Source organism: Mustela lutreola, chromosome 15, assembly GCF_030435805.1.
Source record: "Mustela lutreola isolate mMusLut2 chromosome 15, mMusLut2.pri, whole genome shotgun sequence".
In the NCBI taxonomy this organism is placed as follows: domain Eukaryota; kingdom Metazoa; phylum Chordata; class Mammalia; order Carnivora; family Mustelidae; genus Mustela; species Mustela lutreola.
The window spans coordinates 908,422-928,031 of record NC_081304.1 but is presented as its reverse complement, the minus strand read 5'-3'; the positions used below and the strand labels follow the sequence as shown (position 1 = coordinate 928,031).

Here is a 19,610-nt window from a genome sequence, read left to right as displayed (position 1 = left end):
TGATCTCTCTCTCTCTCTGACAAACAAAAGAATAAGATCTTAAAAACAACAACAACAAAACATTGTGATCTGATTTCCACACATTTGAAGATAGTCTAGAGAACTTTTTGTTATTCTCGTTTTATTAATTGCGGCCAGAGAAAATATTTTATAAAGTTGAATTTCTTTTTAACTTAACGGCACTGGTTTTATGACCCAGAATGTGTGTTCCCTTGGTAAATGTTCCACATCAATTTGAAAAGAACTGTGTTGTGCTGCTGCCCCGTGGGTGTTCTACCTCCGCCAAGGCGAGTGGGCTGGTCACACCGTCCATCTGATTTACCCCCGACATCCCGTCTCCGTGTCCTGCCAGTTCAGGAAGGACTTTTGGACTCTTCAACTTTCATTGTACATTTGTGGTTTCTCTTCGGATGTGTAACCTGGTCTCCTGTGACTTGGAGCCGTCACGGGGCATGGAGGCTGGGGATTGTTACAGCCTTTCAATCAGCTGACTCTTTTACCTTTTTTCTCATTATGGAGGAACCCTTTATACCCCCAATGCATTTTTTAAAAAAATTTATTTATTTACTTGACAGAGATCACAAGTAGGCAGAGAGGCAGAGAGAGAGGAGGAAGCAGGCTCCCCGTTGAGCAGAGAGCCCGACGTGGGGCTCGATCCCAGGACCCTGGGACCATGACCTGAACTGAAGGCAGAGGCTTTAACCCACTGAGCCCCCCAGGTGCCCCCCAGGTGTATTTTTTGCTCTGAGATCTGTTCCCTGTTGGCACATACAGAGCCATGTGCCAGAACAGCCCTTCCCAGGGCAGGAGATTCCAGGCAGGAACAGACCGCATCTGTGCACTCTGTTGGTGGACGCCTGCTGGCTGTCCTGAGCAGGGCCAGCGTGAACACTGACACACACGTCTGTGCAAGCCCTGGTGTGCCATTCCTTGGGGCATATACCTAGGAGCGTAACTGGTGGTTCACAGTAATTCTACGCTGAACTTTCTGAGAATACGGAAGAGCCCCTGGTCTGTTCTGGTTTCAGCTCATCCCTTGAGAAGCCTGGTGGTAGACCTGATCCCCCGACCCTGGACTCCCTGGCTGCAGGGTCCAGCTTTCCCTGCTCATTCCCAGTTGGCCCAGAACTCACAGCTCTCCACACCCCACGGACCCACTGGGGTCTACCTCACCCCTTGGCTCTCGGGGTTCAGATGCTCAGGGCACCTCCCTGCCCGCCGACTTCCTCGGATGCACCTCTGTCTACCCCAGCGTCTTGGTCAGCCTCTTGTTTCAGCCTGGCTAGTTCTGCCGAGAGCAGCCTCGGGGCGGCTGGGAAGGCCGTGTGCCAACGAGAGTCACACGCGGGACCCTGACTCCCGGTCGAGAGCGCTCAGTCATGTGGGCGGGACCCTCAAGTGAGCAGAAGCCCTGGCGTCCCTGAGGAACAAGGAATCCTGGCCACAAGCAGTGGCGCCGGGGACCCCACACTCGGCCTGGCCCATCTCTTCAGTCCGCAGCAGCGGATTATCTGCGTCCCCCTGGCTGTGTGTTCCCAGTAGAGCTCCCGCCTGGCCCTCCAGGAGCCAGGCCCTGTCCCTGTGTCTGAGGGCTGCGGGGAGCAGAAGGGCAGCCCGCCACCCCGGGTCCCCACGGCAGCTGTTAGAGGAGGGAAGGGTGGCCGGAGGCCAGAGCTCAGGTGGGGTTCAACTGTGGGGAGGCCGGTGGGCGTTCACCAGGTTGGGGTAAAGACGGACATTGTCCAGACGTGGCCCTGGACACAGACAGTTACAGTAAATTCCAGAACTCAAGCAGCAACATGGATCATGTTTCTTGAAAAACGAATACAGACAAACACAGACCGGGGGCCCGCGTGCCCTGGGCTGCTCCTTTCCACAGGCCCCTGCATCATGGGGGCCCCAGGGCTGGGGCTCCTGCACCCCCCGCCTTCCCCAGCGACGCAATAAATAGGAGAACTGGAGGGACGAGCGGGGGCCGGACCCCCGCGGGCCCCACACGGCGCACCGCCCGCCGGCCGACCCTTCACAGACCCGGCAGGTCTCCGAGTCGGCGGCCCCGGCGGCCCGGGATGCGGGCGGGGTCCCACCGGCAGGACCCCAGTCCCCCGGGGCGTGGGGGCGGCTAGCCCTCCCGCACACTGACGCGGGGCTCGGCCAGGGTGCTGTGGATGATGCTGAGGATGGACTCCAGGCCGCTGCCCTCCAGCAGCGTGCGGTGGTCACCCTCGACCACGTGCACGGACACCTTGCCGTCGCACACCTGGGACAGGTTGTAGTCGGCGCCCAGGCCCTCGCCGTACAGGCTGCTGGTCTTGGCGCGCAGCAGCGTCACGTTGCCGTGGTAGGTGGCCCGCGGCGCGTACTGCTCCGCCGCACGCAGCTTGTGGTAGAAGGAGTGGGCGGCAAAGCTCAGCTGCCGGCGGTCCAGGCCGGCATGGCTGCGCACAATCAGGTCTACGGTGGCTGCCACGCGCTCCTCCAGGCCCCGGAGGGGCAGCAGCGCCTCGAGCACCTGCGGGCCGGGGCACAGGACAGCCGTGAGCGGCCCCCCGCCTGCGGGGTCCGCCCCCCACCCCTGAGCCCAGCCCTGGCCCCACTCCCCGCCCCGGGCTCACCGACCCACCCTGTCGTGCTCCATGTCCACGAACTGCTGCACAAAGAAGCACATGGCTTCGGCCTCGGCCTCCGCCTCGCAGCCCAGGGTCATCTTGGCGCGGTAGCTCTGCGGAGGGACAAGGGGCCGCTGCAGCAGGGGGCCGGATGGGGGCCGGGCAGGGCAGGGGGAGCCCACCGACGCCAGGGGGGCCTCACCTGCGTGTAGGCCAGCACGTAGGAGTGCGAGCCGTCGAACAGGAAGAGGCTGTTGTGTGCGGGGGCAGGGCCGGGCTGCGCAGCCTGCAGCTGTGAGCACATCTCGAAGGCCACGCAGGCCCCATACGAGTAGCCGGCGATGCGGTAGGGCCCCTCGGCCTGCACCTGGCGGATGCACTCGATGTAGTAGGCGGCCAGACTCTGGATGCTGTCCAGGGGCGCGGCTGCGGGGGAGAAGGAGGTCAGCGGCAGGCAGTGGGGGTGGGATGCGCCTCACTCGGGGTGGGGACGGCCTTGCAGGACGGGTCCCCACCTCGGGTGCACTGCAGGCCGTAGGTGGGGATGCTGAGCCTGGCAGCCAGGCTGTGGAACACGGTGACGGAGCCCTCGATGGGGTGCACCAGGAACAGCGGTCGCTCAGAGCTCTGCACCGAGTTGAGCCGCGTCAAGGTGGGGCCCTCCGGGTTCACCAGCAGGGTGCTCAGGTTCGGCTGGGCCTGCTGATGGGCCAGGCTGCTGTTCTTGGGCATGGCGTTCTCCAGCTCTGCAAGGAGGGGAGGGTGCTAGGGAGGCCCAGCGCCGGACAAGGGTGAGGCGCCCCAGGCCCCACAAAGGGCTTGCAGGAAGGGGCCCGATGGCCAAGCCCTGACCCGGGGGGTGGCTTCAGCTGCTCACCAGCCTGCAACACAGAGGGGCACCGGGGGCTGGGGGGGCCCAGGGACTCTCCCCTTCCTGCAGCTCTGTCCTCACAGCCACGCACCTTTCGCCGGGCCGCCCTTTGAAGAAAGCTCCTGCAGCTTGCGGAGCGAGAGCTGCCGGATGTCCCGCATGGACAGCAGCAGGTCGTGCTCACGCTCCAGCATCTGCCGCACCTCGACGCCCATGAGCGAGTCCAGGCCCAGGTCTGCCAGCGTGCAGTCCAAGTTGATGGTGGCCAAGTCTCGGATGCCTGGGGACAGGGACTCAGTTGGCAGTTCGGGAGGCGGAGAGGGGGCCCGGGTGAGCGCAGCACGCCGGCGGCCGGTGCCCTTCCCAAACCACCATTGGCCTGCTTCCCGCACGCAGCCCCCCACCCCGCCCTGTGCCGACCACGGGTGCCTGGCCTCTCCCGCAGCGAAGAGGCACAGCCTGTTCCCAGCCAGGACAACAGTGGTCAGCGGGGACGGTGGGCTCCCTCACCCAGGATGTGGGCCACGGCCTTCATGAGGTCCTGCTGGGCGCTGCTATCTCCCTGGGTGGCAGCCTTCTTCTCAGCCAGCACAAAGCTGCTCAGGACGGGGTAGGGCTGGCTCAGGAAGAAATCCAGCACCCCCAAGCAGGAGCTCATCCGCTGAGGCAGCGTCCCGCCGATGACCGTGTCGTTGGAGCCCATCGACTCCAGGATGAGGCCCACGTCACCGATGGCGCCCCACTGCACGGCGAGGCCTATGGGAGGACCAGGGCCAGTGGGCCAGGGTGAGAGGGGGCGCCCGTCAGGGGCAGGCGGTGGGGGCTGCCGGGCCGGGGGCGGGCGGTGGGGGCTGCCGGGCAGACCCACCTGGGAGCCCGTCGTGGCGGCGCCTCTCGCACACACGCTCCATGGTCGAGTTCGCGAAGCCGTAGTTGGTCTGGCCAGCGTTGCCGCGCCCGCAGCTCACGGACGAGAAGGCCACGAAGTAGTCCAGCTCGGGGCACACCGCCCGGGTCACCCTGTGAGTGCTCGAGTCACACCCTGCCTGCTGGCCCGGCCCACCTGCCGCCACGCCCAGGAGCCCCCGCCTGCTAACCCGCCTCCACGGCCCTGAGCCCCCAGCTCAGGCCCCCGCAGAGGCCTGTCGCCTGGTCCCCGAGTGGCAGTGGGAACTGTGCTGGGATGCAGGCAGGGCACGAGACAGCTGCTCCCGGCACGCGCCAGGTCAGGGCCAGGCCGCGCTGGGGGACGGGGACAGGGCTGAGAGGGCCGGACACCTCACCTGTCCAAGTTCACGGTACCACTGTACTTAGGCTTGTTGACGTCCTGGAAGAGCTCAGGAGTCTGATTCTCTAGCACGGCGTCTCTCAGGACCTGGGAGTCAGGGACTCTTAGCAGCTATCCTGACCTCAGGGCTCTGGAGAGCGTGGCCTGGGAGGGCCTTCCCTGGGGGGCCTGCTCGGGAACCCTTCAGAGTCACACTCACCACAGCCAGGTTGAAGACGCCGCCCACAGGCCCCAGCTGCGTGGCCTCCGCGATGAGGCTCCGGGCCCCGTCGAGAGAGCTGGCGTTGTTGGTGGACACCAGGACCTGCACGCCCTGGCGTCTCCACTCGCGGACTTGCTTGGCCTGGTAGCCTGCAGGACACGAGGCAGCGCGGTTGGGCTCCCTGGGCTTCTAGACCCGAGAGCGCAGAGCTGAGCGGGCGTCCCAGCCCTCAGACCCGCTCACCTGTGCGGATCCCGGAGCGAGAGGTCAGCACGAGCTTCTGGGCGCCGCGCAGCACAAGCCAGTGGGCCAGCTCCAGGCCGAAGCCGCCCAGGCCGCCCGTGATGATGTAGCTCTTGTGGGCTGGGCAGAAGGTCTTGGACACCGCGGTCATCAGTGTGGGCCTGGGCACCTGTGGCCCTGCCTCTGGCTCCTCCTTGAGCACCTGCGGCCCAAGCAGCAGCCCAGCTCAGGCCCGACCGAGGGGCGGGGCGGGGCGGGCGGGGGGGCGGGGGGAGAGCCGGGGGCCCCAGGGGCCGCACTCACCTGCACCACCACTTTGCCGATGTGCTTCCCCTGGGCCATGAAGCGGAAGGCGTCCTCCACCCGGTGCTTGGGGAACGTGGTGCACTTGAGGGGCTGCACCACGCCGTCCCGAATGCCCGCCCGCAGCAGGGTCGCCACCTCCCGCCAGCCGCTGCTCCCGTCGTCCAGGAGCGAGTCCAGCAGGATGCCGTGGAAGGTCACGTTCTTCAGGAAGACAGCCATGCCTGCGCGGGCAGGGGGAGGGCTCAGCACTTGCGGCAGCCCCTCCGCGGCCGACCCTGCGGACCGCGCCCAAGTGCGGGTCTCCCGCTGCCCACCGCCCGCCGCCAGCCTCACCCAGCTGGTGGTTGTTGGAAAGGTCGAATTTGCCGATCTCCAGGAAGCGGCCGTGCACGGCCAGGCAGCGCACGCTGGCCTGCAGCTTCTCCTCCGCCAGAGAGTTCAGAACCAGGTCGACACCTTAGGGGTGGGGGTAAGAGAGGTCCTCCCATCACCACCGGGCCCAGGTCCAGAGTGCCCGACCTGGCCCCCGCCTAGGCCCGTGGCCTCCGCGATGAGGCCCGTGCTGGGGAGGCGAGGGTGGCTGTGCTGGGGACACCGCTCACCCTTCCCGGCCGTGTGCCGTAGCACGTGCTGTTCGAAGGACGTGTCCCGGGAGTTGGCAAAGCTGGTCTCGCTGAGCTGGGGGAACCTGGCCTGGAGATACGCCCGCTTCTCGGCGGACCCTGGCAGGGAGAGGCGCGTGCCGCTGAGCCAGGCTGTGGGGCTGGGGTCGGCGGGGGGCGCAGCCCTGGGCTCCCGGGAGGGCTGGCGGGCTTACCCACGGTGGTGAAGACGCGGCAGCCCAGGCTCAGGGCGATGGCGATGGCGGCCTGGCCCACGCCGCCGGAGCCCGAGTGGATGAGGACTGTCTCCCCGCGCTGCATGCGTCCCCGCACGATCAGCGAGTAGTAGGCGGTGGTGTACACCACGGGCACAGACGCGGCCTCCTCTAGGGTCCTGCGGGCACCGCACAGGATATCAGCCTGGCCTGAGGCTTGGCCGCAGCCATGCAGGGCACCGGGCTCAGAGTCCCCCCGACTCACCAGCTGGACGGCACATCCCACAGGAAGTCCTCCGACAGCAGGACGGAGGTGGCCAGGCCTTCAGCCGGCACGAGCCCCATCACGCGCTTGCCACTGGCGTCCCGGCCAGAGAACTCCATGCCCAGCATACAGTCCCGGGAGGACCATTTCCCTGGGGGCAGACAGCGGTGGTGAGCCCTGCGTCTCCCAGGGGCGGGGCGGGGGGCAGTGCACAAGCTCAGGCACCAGGAGCCCCTGGGTCCCGAACGCTGCGACCGAGGACCCTCCTCCTCCTAGCCCCTGGCCCCGAGCGTCTGCTGCGGCTGAGGATGTGCTCCGCACCTGGGATGGCGTCGGGGGACAGCTTGCCCGTAGCCAGCATGATGTCTCGGAAGTTGAGGGAGGCGTAGTTGACGGTGCAGAGATGCACACTGGGGTCAGTGGGCTGGGCGTGGCGCAGGGGCGAGCAGACCCAGCGGATGGAGGAGAGGTCCCCCCGGGTGAGAACGTTGACAAAGGCGTGCTCGGTCTGCTCCTCCGGCAGGCCTGACGGCAAGAGGGAAGCGGGGCTGCCACGGGGGCTTTCCGGCCAGGGCCCCCCAGGCCCCATCACCCTCAGCCCACCCAGGTACAATGCAGGGAGCTGGTGGGGATCAGGGAGTCATCTCGGGGCGCTCACCGTGCTCCAGTGGGAAGTGGCGGAAGGCCCCCCAGGCCCCGTCGCGGTAGACATTCATCACGAGGTCCCCCTGTAACACCTTCTGCAGCTCCGAGGAGCCTGGGTCCATCTTGGGGGTGGGGGACGTGCTGCTGAGGTTGGACACCAGGATGCATCTGGGGGCATCCAAACAGGTGAGGGAGGCTGGAGAAGAGGAGGGAGTGGGGGGGGGGGGGGAGAGGGCAGAGGAGGGAGAGAGTCTGCTCGGGAGAGGGAGGGAGCAGTGGAAGGGTGGGGGCAGGAGAGGGAGAGAGAGCCGGGGCCGGGGTGGGGGCCTGCAGCCCCAGGGCTGTCCCTCACCGAACCCGCTGCCCGCCGGGCTCCCGGCGGAGACAGTTCACCATGCCCACGACGCCCGAGGTGGGGCAGCTGACGGCCGTCAGCCACACGGGTCGGGAGGTGTTGTCTGCCAGGACGCTCTGCGGGATGAGGGAGGGTTGGCGTCGGAGTGGGTCCCCAGGCCCGTGAGCACGGCGCTGGGCGGCCCGGCAGACACTGACCTTCAGGGAGTCCACCCAGCGGAAGCTGGTGTCCTCCACGGGCAGGAAGATGGGGCTGCCCTGAGGGGCCGGCCGGCGGCACAGGAAGAGCGCGGAGCCGTAGAAGGACCTCTTCAGGGCCACCAGACGCAGGGACGCCTGGGCAAACAGCCCCTCCCACTCATCCTGCGTTGGGGGCGGGGTCAGTGCTGGGCCCGCCCCCCGCCCCCGCGCCCCCCGCCCCCGGCCCCCAGCCCGCCTCTGCACCTGGCTCAGGAGGCTCTGCTGGCCTCGCTGGGGCTCCGGGCAGGTGAGGAAGGCGACGGTCTCCCCCAGGGGGTGTCCTCTGAGCAGGGTGTGCAGCAGCAGGAAGCCACCCTCCTTGAGAGCAGCCGCCATGTTGCTGAGGGCCGTGGCTGGGTCATGGAGTGTGGCCACGGCACAGTTGCACACCAGCAGGTCAGCCGGGCCCAGGCTGCTGGGGACGGGGCCCGCAGGGTCCCACTGCTCCTGGGTCAGGTTGTACTCCTGCAGCTTGGCCTGGGCGGCCTCCAGGGCCTGCGGGTGGCGGTCCGTGGCCGTGTAGTCCAGCTGGAGCATGGGCTGGGTGCTGAGCAGCAGTGGGATGCGGGAGTAGAGGCAGCCGTCGCCAGCCAGCACCTGCAGGCGGGGAGAGCATCCTGGCCCAGCGGCCCCCCCGGCAGACACCCGGGTCCAAGCTGGCGGATGTCTGCCAGGACGGCCCACCCTGCTGCAGAGAACGCCAACGCGTGTCCTCCCCCCAGCCCACCTTCAACCAGGGCAGAAAGGTCAAGGACAGAAGGGCAGCCTCGGCACAACCTCCGATGGGGCCCGGCGCTGCTGACGCCCGAGCCTGCTTGGACCCGGCTCCACACACCCACCTCGACGACGCGCATGCGGAGGCTGGTCAGGTTCTCCAGGGAGGTGTCCACGCAGGCCTTGAGCGCCGGGGCGTCGAGCAGGCCGCAGAGCAGCGGGTCGTTGTGCAGCAGGGGCCTCTGCTGGGCCAGGAGCTGGCTCAGCTCCATCTGCAAGCTCCCGTTGAGCTGGAGCTGACAGGCGGCGGCCAGCAGCTGTGGCAGGCCCTGCTGCGGGGGCTCCCGGGGGACCTGAGCCCCGTCCAGTCCCGGCACCACCATCTTCAGCCCCTGCTGGGCCACCTTGGTCTGCAGGGCCTGTGCCAGCCCTAAGAAGGGGAGAGACGGCCACTAGGGAAGGGTCCCACCTGCACCAGTGTCCCTGGAGCCCCGCTCGGAGCAGGCTCCGTGGCTAACCAGGCCCGCCGCCTGGTCCTCCAGGACCGGGAGCCAGGCCTCTGGTATCATCGAGGCATGAGCTCCGCAGAGGGCAGATTCCCTACAGAGCGCAGGCTCGGCGCCCCACAAGTTGTCCCCCACCCATTGGCGCCAGGGTGAGGACGGGGTGCAGTCTGCTGGGCCAGGCCACCCAGCCCCCACCCCCCGCGATGGCTGGCTGGGGACCGAGGCCAGAAGAACGAATCTGTCCTCGTGCCCTGGGCCGACCCTGAATGCCGGGGGCCTCTCGAGGAGGCGGGTTTCCACTCCTTGTGAAGCAGGAGGTTGTCGAGCTGGAACGGGTCCGGCGAGGGGCTGCGTGGGCAGGGGAGACTCCCTCTCGCCAGAGGCAGCGGTGAAGGGCGGGGCACAGACGCAGGGATCGGGACTCACCCCTGCACAGCTGCAGCTCCTCCTGCAGGGCCGTGTCTCCGGCCAGGAGCCCCCCCTCCACGTGTGGGGTGAAGCAGAACTTCTCCAGGACGGGGGCCAGCTGTTCCTGCTGCCGCCGCGGGGCCACGGACGCGTGCAGGCCCGAGATGTGGGCGCCCCCGGCCACCGTGCTATTCAGGCAGCTGCTCACCACCACGTCGGCCACTGTGGGGGACAGGCAAGGGCAAGCTGGGGGCGCGCGGGCCGTGGTGGCCGGGGGCACAGTGGGGCAGGGGCCGGGACACGGGGCTACCTTGGGCCTGGCCCTTGAGCGAGTACACCTTCCGCCGGTGCGTGGCAGGGTCGATGTGCAGGGAGATGATGCGGGTGGGCAGGCGCAGGCTGCGCTGGGCCGCCCCCAGGATGGAGAGCTGCAGCATGGCGTCCAGAAAGGTCACCCAGTTGTCCTTCCACAGCAGCTGGCCTGCGTTGCCTGTGGCCGAGGGGCCGTCAGCGTGGCGGGGCCGGGCCGGGCCTCTCGCACTCACGGCACCCTCCCCTCCACGTGCCCCCTCACACCCTGTACAGCCTCCCACAACCCCCGTCCCCACCCCCACCCCCACGACGGCTCCCGGATGCCGTGTGGCCTGAAGGGAGGCAACCCCAAGGCTTGTTCCCTGCCCCTCCCATGAGAACGTGGCACCCTACCTTCAAGGTTGGCCTCCAGGACACCCTGGAAATGGGGGCCATAGTCATAGCCGCACAGCCGCAGCTCCTTATACACGTCCCCCTGGGACAGGCAGAACGCAGCCGTGGGGTCCGTGGGATCCGGGCCATCCTGGCTGTCGAAGAGCTTGGGGTCGGGGTCCTCCCACTGGTACACCTTCCCTGGGGTGAGGGCAGAAAAGCCTGAGACACGTCCCACGGACCTGGCCGCCAAGGGCCCCCCCAGGGACAAAGCCCCCCCGGAGAGCCTGGGGCCCGGCCAGATGCCCACTGCTCACCGCTCACGATCAGGTTGCCGTTCTCAGACACCTCGAAGGTGCGGGAAGCCTCCAGCAGCCGCACTTCCAGAGCCACGGTCCCTGTGGACAGCAAGGCTGGCACTGAGCCACAGGGGTCGGCCGTTGGCTCCCCTGCCCTCGCCGGGTGGCCACCCCGCCTCACCGGTCTTGGGCAGGATGGTGGCTTGGTGCAACGTCACTCCCTCAAACACCACAGGCAGGTCATCCATGTTTTGGCTCAGGGAGCGCGCCAGCGTCTTCCACACCAGGCACAGGTAGCCGGTGGCAGGGAAGAGTACTCGGCCGTCGATGCAGTGGTCCACCAGGTAGTGGTCGGGGGACTCAGGACTGGTGTCTGTGTGGGCTGAACCTTAGTGCCGGCGCCTGGGCGGGCGAAGACAAGCCCTGCCAGCGCCCGCGGCCCGGCCCTAGGCTTCCCTCAGCCCCTCCTCACCAATGCTGTAGACGGTGGCCGCGGAGGAGCCGCTGGAGCCGCTGGGGAAGTCCCCGGCTGCAGGCACGTCCCAGGTCTGACTGTGGTCCCACTTGATGTGGGGGGAGATGAGGGGGGTCCCCCGGGGCACCGGGACCTCCATGGGTGGATACAGGCCGTTGGGGTTGGCATCAATGCTAGTGGAGAGGGCACGGTGTGAGGTGCCGGCCGGGGCGGGCAGCCTGGCCCGGGACTGCCCCGTCATACCCACAGCCAGTCGTCTCCCACGAGGCCCCGGAGGCCACCCGGATGGGGTGCAGTGGGGGCCGTAGCAAGGGAGCTTGGGGTGGCCTGGCACCCACCTCCCACTTCCTGGGGATGACTTCAAGGCCGCCGAGCGGCCCTGTACAAATGCTTTGCTGTCGGGGAGACGCTCCGGGTGGCCCGCTCCACCCTGCCCCCTCCCTAGCCCTGCCCCGGCGAGACCACCCACCCCAGCAGGTGCAGCCTGCCCACGCTCCTGAGGAAGAACTCCAGGTTGTCCGTCTGGTCCTTCTTCATCAAGGGGACGATGGTGCAGCTAGACTTGAGGCCTCTCTTCAGGACGGCCTGGCGGGGCAGACGGGCTTGACCAGTGGCTCCCACCTGCCCCCAGGCCCAGACCCTCGGCTGCTCTTGGCCGATGCCCCAAGACCAGGGTCCCTCCTGGGACCGGCCGGCCTCCCCCGCTCCCGCCCCCCGGGCAGGGTGTGCACCTGCAGCAGCGCGTGCGGGGCGATCTCCAGCACCACGGCGTGCTCGGGCACGTGGTAGAGCGCCTCCTGGAACAGCACCGGGCTCACGAGGTTGTTGACGCTGTACTCCGCCGAGGACGTGCGGGCCAGGCTGCCCTGCCACTGGGCCTCGGGGATGGAGGTGCTGAGCCAGCGCGCTGAGCGGGGCCTAGGCTCCCGGATCACCTGCGCACACGGCCCGGTCAGTGCGAGGCCGTGGCTGCCGCCGCCCTGCCTCCGCGCAGCCCCCCCCGAGGGCAGCCGGCCCACCTTCTTGAGCGCCTGCAGCAGCGTGGGGGCGATGGCCTCCATGAAGTAGGAGTGGAAGGCCATGCCGCCCGTCCGCACCTCCTTGGCAAACACACCCTCCTCCTTCAGCTGCTCCAAGAAGGCGACCATCTCGGCCTGAGGACAGAGGTGTCTGGACTCTATGGTGCACCACGCCAGCTGCCTGGCCATGCGCAGAGCCGCCCCCGAGGGACAAGGAAGGGACCCGGGGACGCGCCTGGCCTCGCGGGCCCACCTGTGGTCCGGAGATGGTCACCGTGTCTTCGGAGTTGTGGCAGGCGGGCACGATGCCGGGGGGGCAGCGCTGCTTACACTCCTCCCAGGACAGGCCTGTGGGCAGGGGTGGCCTCAGGGGGCGGGCTGTGGAGAGCCAGGCGCACACCCCCCCCTCCCGCCGCGAGGACGGTGCCGCCCCAGGCAGGCCCTAATGAGGGGTGTAGTAATGACCACCGCGGAGCGGGGCCTTTACGGGCACTTTCGCTCCTGCCACGTTTGATCTCAAGGGAAGGTGTTCTCTCTGTTGTGCCGTGGGTGGACAGCTGGGTCTCAGACACTGGGCCTTGGCCTCCCCCGTCAGCACCTCAGGGAGGTGGCTCTTGGAGGTAACCCTCCTGTCTCCAGCCCAGCCCGCCCAAAGCACGAGCAGGTGCAGGTCGAAGGCAGCCACGGCGAGCCGCTCCGACAGCGACTCTCCCGAAAGCCCACGGGCTGCTTGCCTACAGGTGGGAGCTGGTTCTCAACCCCACGTGGCTTCAGCCCTCCCTGTGGCTACTGCGCCAGGTTGACAGACGGCCGCCATGCTGCACCCAACAGGTGCTAGGGTGGGTGGCCGCCTCTGCCCCGTGGGAACATACGGAGCACAAGGGACGACACTCCCACCCCGGACCCCCAGGCTGGCAGGGGGAGGATGGGGGACCTCGGGGATGCCCACCCACGGCCGCCATGGCTCCCGGAGGAATGCTGGCCTCCTTGATGCACTGGCCCCGCCAGTAGGCGGTGAGGATGGTCTCCTCCCGAGTGAGACAGCCGTCGGCGTAGCCGCAGGCCACCTCCCCCAGGGAGTGCCCAATGATGCCGTCCGGCCGCACGCCCATTGAGGTCAGCAGGTCTATGAGAGCGATCTGGGGAGAGGGAGATGTGACACGTCACGCCAGTCCGGCCACCAGCTCCGTCCAGCAGCCCCATCCTGCCCACAGGCTGTCGGGCCCCGGGGCCCACCTGGATGGCGGTGAGACTGACGAAGGCGCGGACGAGGTCGTCAAAGGTGGTCTCGTCCTTGCTCAGGAGCAGCTCAGACACCTGCAGACCCAGGGGCTTCACGACCTCGTCGGAACGCAGGATGGACTCCCGGAAGCCGTGCAGGCGCATGAGGCTCGACCCCATTCCGTGCCACTGCGCGCCCATCCCTGTCCCAAGGAGATGGGTCAGGGCTGCCGGCCGCCCGGCGCCCACTCTCCCCCAGGACGGGCCCGGGCTCTCACCGGAGCAGATGAACCAGACCGGACGCGGGCCGGGGGGCAGCTGCGGCACCTCCTGCACCTCCAGGCCGCCGTCCTGCACCCCCAGCATCGTGAAGCCCCGGAAGGGCATGGCGGCGGGGGGGCTGCCCGCGATGTCGTTGAGCATGCTCACGAAGGCCGGGTCCCGGTGGTGCCGGTGACCCTGCTCCAGCAGGCAACGCACGGCCTCCGCAGTGCGCCCGCTGGCCCGCAGCAGACGGGGCAGGGTGACGTGCGGGGTGGATGGCGAGGGCGGCCGTGAGTTGGGTCTGAGGACGACGTGCACGTTGGAGCCTCCAAAGCCGAAGGAGTTGATGGCCACGATGCCGCCGCGGACAGGCAGGGGCCGGTCCACCACCTGCAACCGCCCTTCCCGGAGGGCGGGGATCTCAGGGTTCGGGCTGCAGAAGTGGAGGTTGGGGGCCCAGAGCCCGTGTTCCAGGGACAGCAGCACCTGCGGAGGCTCGCAGTCAGCGGGGCAGCCGGCCCCAGAAGCTCAGCACTGTTGCCGGAGGCCTGCCTGTCCCCAGCCTCAGCCCACCACGGTGCAGGGACCCAACGATCTGACCTCAAGTCCCTTCCCTTCTCTGGGCCTCCTGCCTTCACCCGGGGCCCTGTGGTGGCCCCTGGATGGGTGGGCTATGGGCCTAGACACAGAGGCACCGCCCCCCACCCCCGCCAGGGCTCCTTCCAGGTCCCAGTTCTTGCGGAAGCCACAAACGGGTGACTAGTCAGCCGGAAGAAACCTAGAGCACCGGCAGCTACAGCGCGGGCTCTCCCCACAGGCCACCTGGTCCTCGCTGCCCCCTATTCTGGCTGAGTGTCTGACTCACAGAGAGCAAGGGGGGAGACCGGTCATCGGCCTGGCCCCTGCTGCCTGGGCCTCCGTGGCTCACGCCCCTCGAGCATAGCCGTGGGACCCCCCGACCCCGGCCTGGCAGGCAGGACGGCTCTGGACTCACCCACCCACCTTGGCCAGTGCCGCCAGCCCTGAGGCGGGCTCTGGGTGCCCCATGTTCGACTTTGTGGACCCGATCAGCAGCGGGTCCCGGCGGGTGGTGCAAAGGGCTCGGTCAATGCCGTTCAGCTCCTGGGGGTCACCCACCTGTGGAGGACAGGAGGAGGGTCAGGACCCCAGCTGAGTACCTCTCGGGCGCGGGGTGCTGGCGGGGCGCTCACCTTGGTGCCTGTGCCATGGGCTTCAATGTACTCCAGGGACTCTGGGGCCAACCCGGCCGGCTCGTACAGGGAGCGGATGAGCTGCTCCTGCGCCTCCCCAGAGGGGAAGGTCACACCTGCAGGACGAGCAAGGCCTCAGCCCCCGGCCGATGACCCCTCGCGGTAGCCCGGCCCGGGGCCCCTCCAACCCCCGCTGGTGCCCACCTTGCTCCTTGCAGCCGTCGGTGTTGGTGCCGGCATTCAGGATGGTGGCGTACACACGCCGGGCCAGGGACTTCTTGGTCAGCAGCATGACCACCACTGCCTCTGCGCGGCAATAGCCGCTCCCTGTGTGCAGAGCGCCAGTGAGGCCCGGGGTGCTGCAGACCCTCAGCACCCAGGCCAGGTGCTCTGGGGCTGCCGCCCAGCCCATCACCCGCTGCCGCTCACCAGACTCATCGAAGGACCTGCAGACGCCCTCGGGGCTCAGCATGCCCAGCTTCATGAACTGCACGGACGTGTTGGGCTTGAGCAGGATGTTGATGCCGCCCACGATGGCACTGGGGCACTGCCCGCTGTGGATGGCCTGGTACGCGTTCTGCAGAGCCATGAGGCTAGACGAGCACGCCGTGTCCAGAGCAATGCTGGGCCCTGGGAAACAGCACAATGTGGGGGCCCAGTGGTGGAAGCCGCATGGCCTCCCCTGGGAGCCCTGGCCAGCCATCCTGGGGGAACCAGGGGCCCGGAGGGGCTGAGCGGGCACCCACCTTTAAAATCAAAGAAGAAGGAGAGACGGTTGGCCATCATGGCCCGCTGGCAGCCCACCATGCTGTAGCCCAGGAGAGTCTCGGGGTCTCGGCTGAGGGCCTCCGAGGCCTCGGAGCCGCTCACGCCCACCCAGACACCGGTGTGTGTCCCTCGGAGTGACGCTGGGTTGATGCCTGCAGGAAGCAATGGTGAGACCTGGCGGCTGGGCCTGTTGTCCAGCTCTGGGGTAAGTCCTCCCCTTGTGGCCCGACTCTGGAGGGGCCTGAGCCGAGCAGCCAGCCCAGCTGGGGTGGAAGACAGGGAACTCGGGGCCCAGGAGACAGGTGGGGCTCCAGGCTCTGGGTCAGGCAGAGGCCCGAGAGAGCTGGAGGGGAGGATAGAAGGCAGCATTGTCTTCAGGACACTCCCCTGGCCCCTGGTGTCACCAGTAGGGTCTGGCAAGCCCCAGGACCAATGAGCACCCGAGCGCCAAGGGCAGCCCTAGGACAGGCTCAGATAAGGAAACAGAGGGAGACAAAGGCCGAGTGTCCAGGCTGAGAAAGGAGGGAGGGACCCCAACCAGCCCCTGGGGAGCGGTACCCAAGGTCTCCGCTTGCCCTTCACCCCAGGGAGCTCTGTGCTGGCGACACTGTTGAGTTCAGGGCCCGGGGGCTGGCCGGCTGTGGGGCAAGCGAGCGGGTAGGCCCCCTGCTCCCCCTCAGGGCTGGGTTCCTGCCACCCACCTGCCGAGTGCCACGCCCACGAGGCCAGCCTCCTCTCCTCACCAGGCAGGGCTCCTAGGCCCCTGGGGTGGTAGGGACCGGTCTGTGCCCCGTGACAAGGGACAGCTGTCTCAGGGCACTTGTACAAGGCCAGACACAGCCCAGAGAAGGGGAGAGTGGAGGGCACGCGTCCTGGGGGCCGGCCCCCACCTCCCGGTCTGCCTGGCACTCCACCCTCGCCCCAAGAGCAGCTGTCCTCTGGGGAGGGAGGGGACTGGGGCGTCAGGGCATGCCAGGGACACCTGCATGTTGTGAAACCTCAACCTGCTCCCAGGCCCACGCCTCCCGCACCGCCCTGAGCCCACGGGCCCTGAGCCACAGCCCCAGAGAGCCGCAGCGCCTTGGGCTGCCTCCTTGGTATTTCTGTGTCTTTAGACTTCTGCTTTTAGACGTGGGAAGAGGCAGTGATGTCATGATTTCTGGAGAGGTGGGAACCTCAGGGACGGGGCCCCCAGCCCCAAGGAGGCCACGGCCGGCCCGCAGCCGCATGGGGACCCACCTCCATCCAAGATGGCCTCGTAGGTGGCCTCCAGCAGCAAGCGCAGCTGGGGGTCCATCGTGTGAGCCTGCTTTGGGTGGACCCCGAAGAAGGAGGCGTCGAACTTGGACAGGTCCTTCAGCTTGCCGGACCGCCTGGGCAGGCCGTAGAGCCCTGCAGACAGAGGCAGTGGAGGGCTGTGGGACCCCGGGGACCAAGGACGAAGTCCCTGCCGTGACAGGGGGCCATGAGCTCCTGAAGAAGACTGGGCAGGGGCCAGTGCTGCTGGGTCTCGGGGGCCCTGTGGGCGACACCAGCCCTGCTTCTGAGCAGGGGCCCCACTGGGCAGCCATGTGGGAGGTGGCCTCGGAGCAGAGCACAGTGGGGACGGGGCTTCCTCACTCCCCACGGCCCCAGCCGGAGACCCCTGCCTGCCCTAATGCTGCCTGGCGGCAGCGGCCAACCCAGCCCCAGCAGCTGACTCACACCCCGCAGATCAGGTACAACGGCTCCACGGAAGAACCTCCTGGGCGGGAGGGAGTCAAACCAGCTTCCCGAGAGAACCTGGCATCTTATCTGGCAGTGCCTGGCTGGGCTCTGAGGGACAGGGTGGTGGGCGGTGGGACCAGGGGTGCCTGCCCCACCTGGCCTCACCCTGGACCTGGCCCCCCAGTGGGTCACCTAGCTCGGCCATGCCCAGGCTTGGCTCTCAGTCCCCAGCTTTGCCTCGGGGTCCAGGGCCTCTGCTGCTGGGACGGGGGCTCAGGCTGGAGCCGGTCTGCGCGGTGTGGGAGGCGAGTGCAGGGGCCACCCACTCACCAGCCTTCCACCTCCTGTCATCGTCTGTCACCATGTCTATGCCGCCGATGAGATTGGTCCAGAACTCCTGCAAGTTGTCCGACTCGGGCAGCTTCCCGGACATACCAGCGATCACCACCTCCTCCATGGCTGTTCTGTACAGGGAGGGCAATGTGGGGGCCTGGAGCTGGTCAGCTGCAGGAGCCACACCACCAGGATGCAGCCTCCCGCCCTCTCCCCGGGCTTCCCGACCCCACAGCACCACCTATGGGTCTGAGAGCACTGAGACCAAGATCCAGGTGGCCAGCTCCTGCGCCCTGCACTGGCCAGGACAGAAGCCCCGGGTGCACGGGGTGGGGGTCCATGGCGGTCCAGCCAGCCCTTACTCGTCATTAGGAGGATCGGGCCCTCTAGCCTTTGGCACTGACCTGTCCCATGTGGGACCCTGGCCTGGGTGACTACCCCGTGGCCCTGCTGCCCTGTACTGTGGGCAGGTGGGCTCTGCACCCATCTGCTGGGATGCTCCTGGGACGGGGCCATCCCGGAAGGGCCAAACTCTTCCCGGGACGGGGCCACTTGGCCCTCATTCTGTTGGGAGCTGACCCAGGGAATCAAACAAGCAAAAGAGGGTCCCAAAGTCGGAGTTGGGGGAGTACCGGCCCACACGGACCAGTGGGCCCTGCCCCCCCACACGCCAGCTTGCTCTCCACTAAGGGCAGCCCATGGACTGCCAGGGTTTGGGAGGGACATGGGGGTCCCAAGTGCAGAGCCCCTGCAGGTGGATCCACCCTGGTCTGACCACCTAAGCAGGGTCCAACCTGGGAGACCCGGCCTTGGTTGAGGGGCAGGGCAAGTGCTGCTCACGCCTGCACACCTGTGCAGGTGAGGCCTCAGGACACCCCCCGGCCACCTCTGCACAGCCTGGCCGACCACCCAGGGCCCCCTGCGTGGAAAGCCCCCACCCCCCTGAGCATGGGCGCTCCTGGGCGGCTCCCGGAGGAGGGGGCCAAAGCCAGGCTTGGTCCGGCCACTTCCGCCAAGGCCTCAGGGCCTCGTGGCGCTAAGGACCAGCGGACACGCCAGTCTCCGGCCGCCCTGGGTCCCCGGGCCTCTCCGAGCAAGGGCGCGCGAGCGGAGAGCAGCGTCCTCGTCGCGTGGCCCCGCGTGCCCGAGTCCCGGCCCGGAGGGAGCCCCCATCCCCAGCGCCGCATAAAGAAAGAGCCCTTGGGCGGCCGGGGCGGCCCGGCTCGGGGGCGGCCGCTGCCTCCAGAGAGCGCCCGCGGTCCCCCTACTTGCTATTCACCGAGCGCGGCGCGGCCCGGGCAGGGGCTGGAGACCCCGCGGCGCCACCTCGCCTCGCCGCCCGCCCGCCCTCCGGCGCTTGGGGCTCCGCGCGGCGCCCACGTGACGCGAGCCGGCTCCCCCCCGCCGCGGCCCAACACCCCGGCCGCGGCCCTCGGCACCGGGGCTGCGGGATGCGGCCGGGCGCTGCGGGCCTCGTGGCCCAGCCCGCGACCAAAATGGCTGTTCGCGGCGCGCCCGGCGGGCGTCCGGCCTCGCCCTCGCCCACCCGCCCCGCCGGCCCCCGGCGCCCCGCGCACCCACAGCGGGCGCTCGGAGTCCGCGGCCCGACGGCTCGACCCCTCCCCGCGGGAGCGCCCCGAGACCGCAGCGTGCGGGCCGCCGCCCCGGCCCCCCGGCGCCCCGGGCCCCGCCGCCGCCCCGGCCCCCCGGGCCCCCGTCCCCCGGGCCGCGCCGGGCCGCTCGTACCTGGTCTGGCGCGGGCGGCGGAGCGGGCGGCGGAGCGAGGATGGAGCGGGCGGCGGAGGGGAGGCCGGGCCGCTGCCGTCTCTCTGGCTCCCTCTAGGCCGGCGCGACTCTATTTAACCGCGGCCGTCCCCGCGCGGACACGCCACATGGGCTGACAGCTTGGCTGCGCCGCCCAGGCCAATGAGCGTCGGGGCTGCGCCCCGGGACCCGGCGCGCCGCCGCCGATGGGGTGATGCCGCGCGCCGCCGAGCCGCCGGGACCCCGCGCGGGGGCGCGCAGCCGCGGGGAGCCGGGCGCTCGGGGGGGCGCCGGGAGGGGCGCCTCGGCGCCCGCCCCCACCCCCCACCCCCGCCCCCGGCTTCCGAGCCCCGCCCCGCGGGTCCCCGCGCGGAACCGCCGGAGGCGCGCGCGCACG

The 19,610-nt window shown here is 68.6% G+C and overlaps 1 protein-coding gene across 2 annotated transcripts; it reads right to left on the bottom strand.

The window, feature by feature from the left end:
• Nucleotides 1–538: 538 nt before the first annotated feature.
• FASN (fatty acid synthase) lies at nt 539–19,391 on the bottom strand. Of its 2 annotated transcripts, none has more exons than XM_059147793.1 (42): nt 19,196–19,391; nt 17,447–17,606; nt 16,649–16,801; nt 15,388–15,561; nt 15,071–15,271; nt 14,846–14,968; nt 14,642–14,757; nt 14,433–14,567; nt 13,445–13,916; nt 13,182–13,369; nt 12,895–13,084; nt 12,199–12,293; nt 11,946–12,080; nt 11,658–11,861; nt 11,396–11,511; nt 10,924–11,099; nt 10,633–10,824; nt 10,470–10,550; nt 10,174–10,353; nt 9,779–9,958; nt 9,487–9,690; nt 8,680–8,984; nt 8,045–8,437; nt 7,799–7,963; nt 7,599–7,717; nt 7,260–7,414; nt 6,923–7,126; nt 6,602–6,752; nt 6,337–6,515; nt 6,122–6,241; nt 5,853–5,975; nt 5,517–5,740; nt 5,214–5,415; nt 4,968–5,119; nt 4,764–4,855; nt 4,349–4,500; nt 3,991–4,236; nt 3,572–3,760; nt 3,125–3,355; nt 2,812–3,035; nt 2,624–2,722; nt 539–2,512 (listed from the first exon to the last, which is right to left on the bottom strand). In XM_059147793.1, the coding sequence occupies exons 2-42, from the start codon at nt 17,571–17,573 to the stop codon at nt 2,123–2,125; spliced, it is 7,557 nt and encodes a 2,518-aa protein (XP_059003776.1). In that variant the 5' UTR covers nt 17,574–17,606; nt 19,196–19,391; the 3' UTR covers nt 539–2,122. The 2 variants fall into 2 exon arrangements, with proteins under 2 accessions (XP_059003776.1, XP_059003775.1); XM_059147792.1 differs by having other exon boundaries at nt 17,447–17,580.
• Nucleotides 19,392–19,610: the final 219 nt, after the last annotated feature.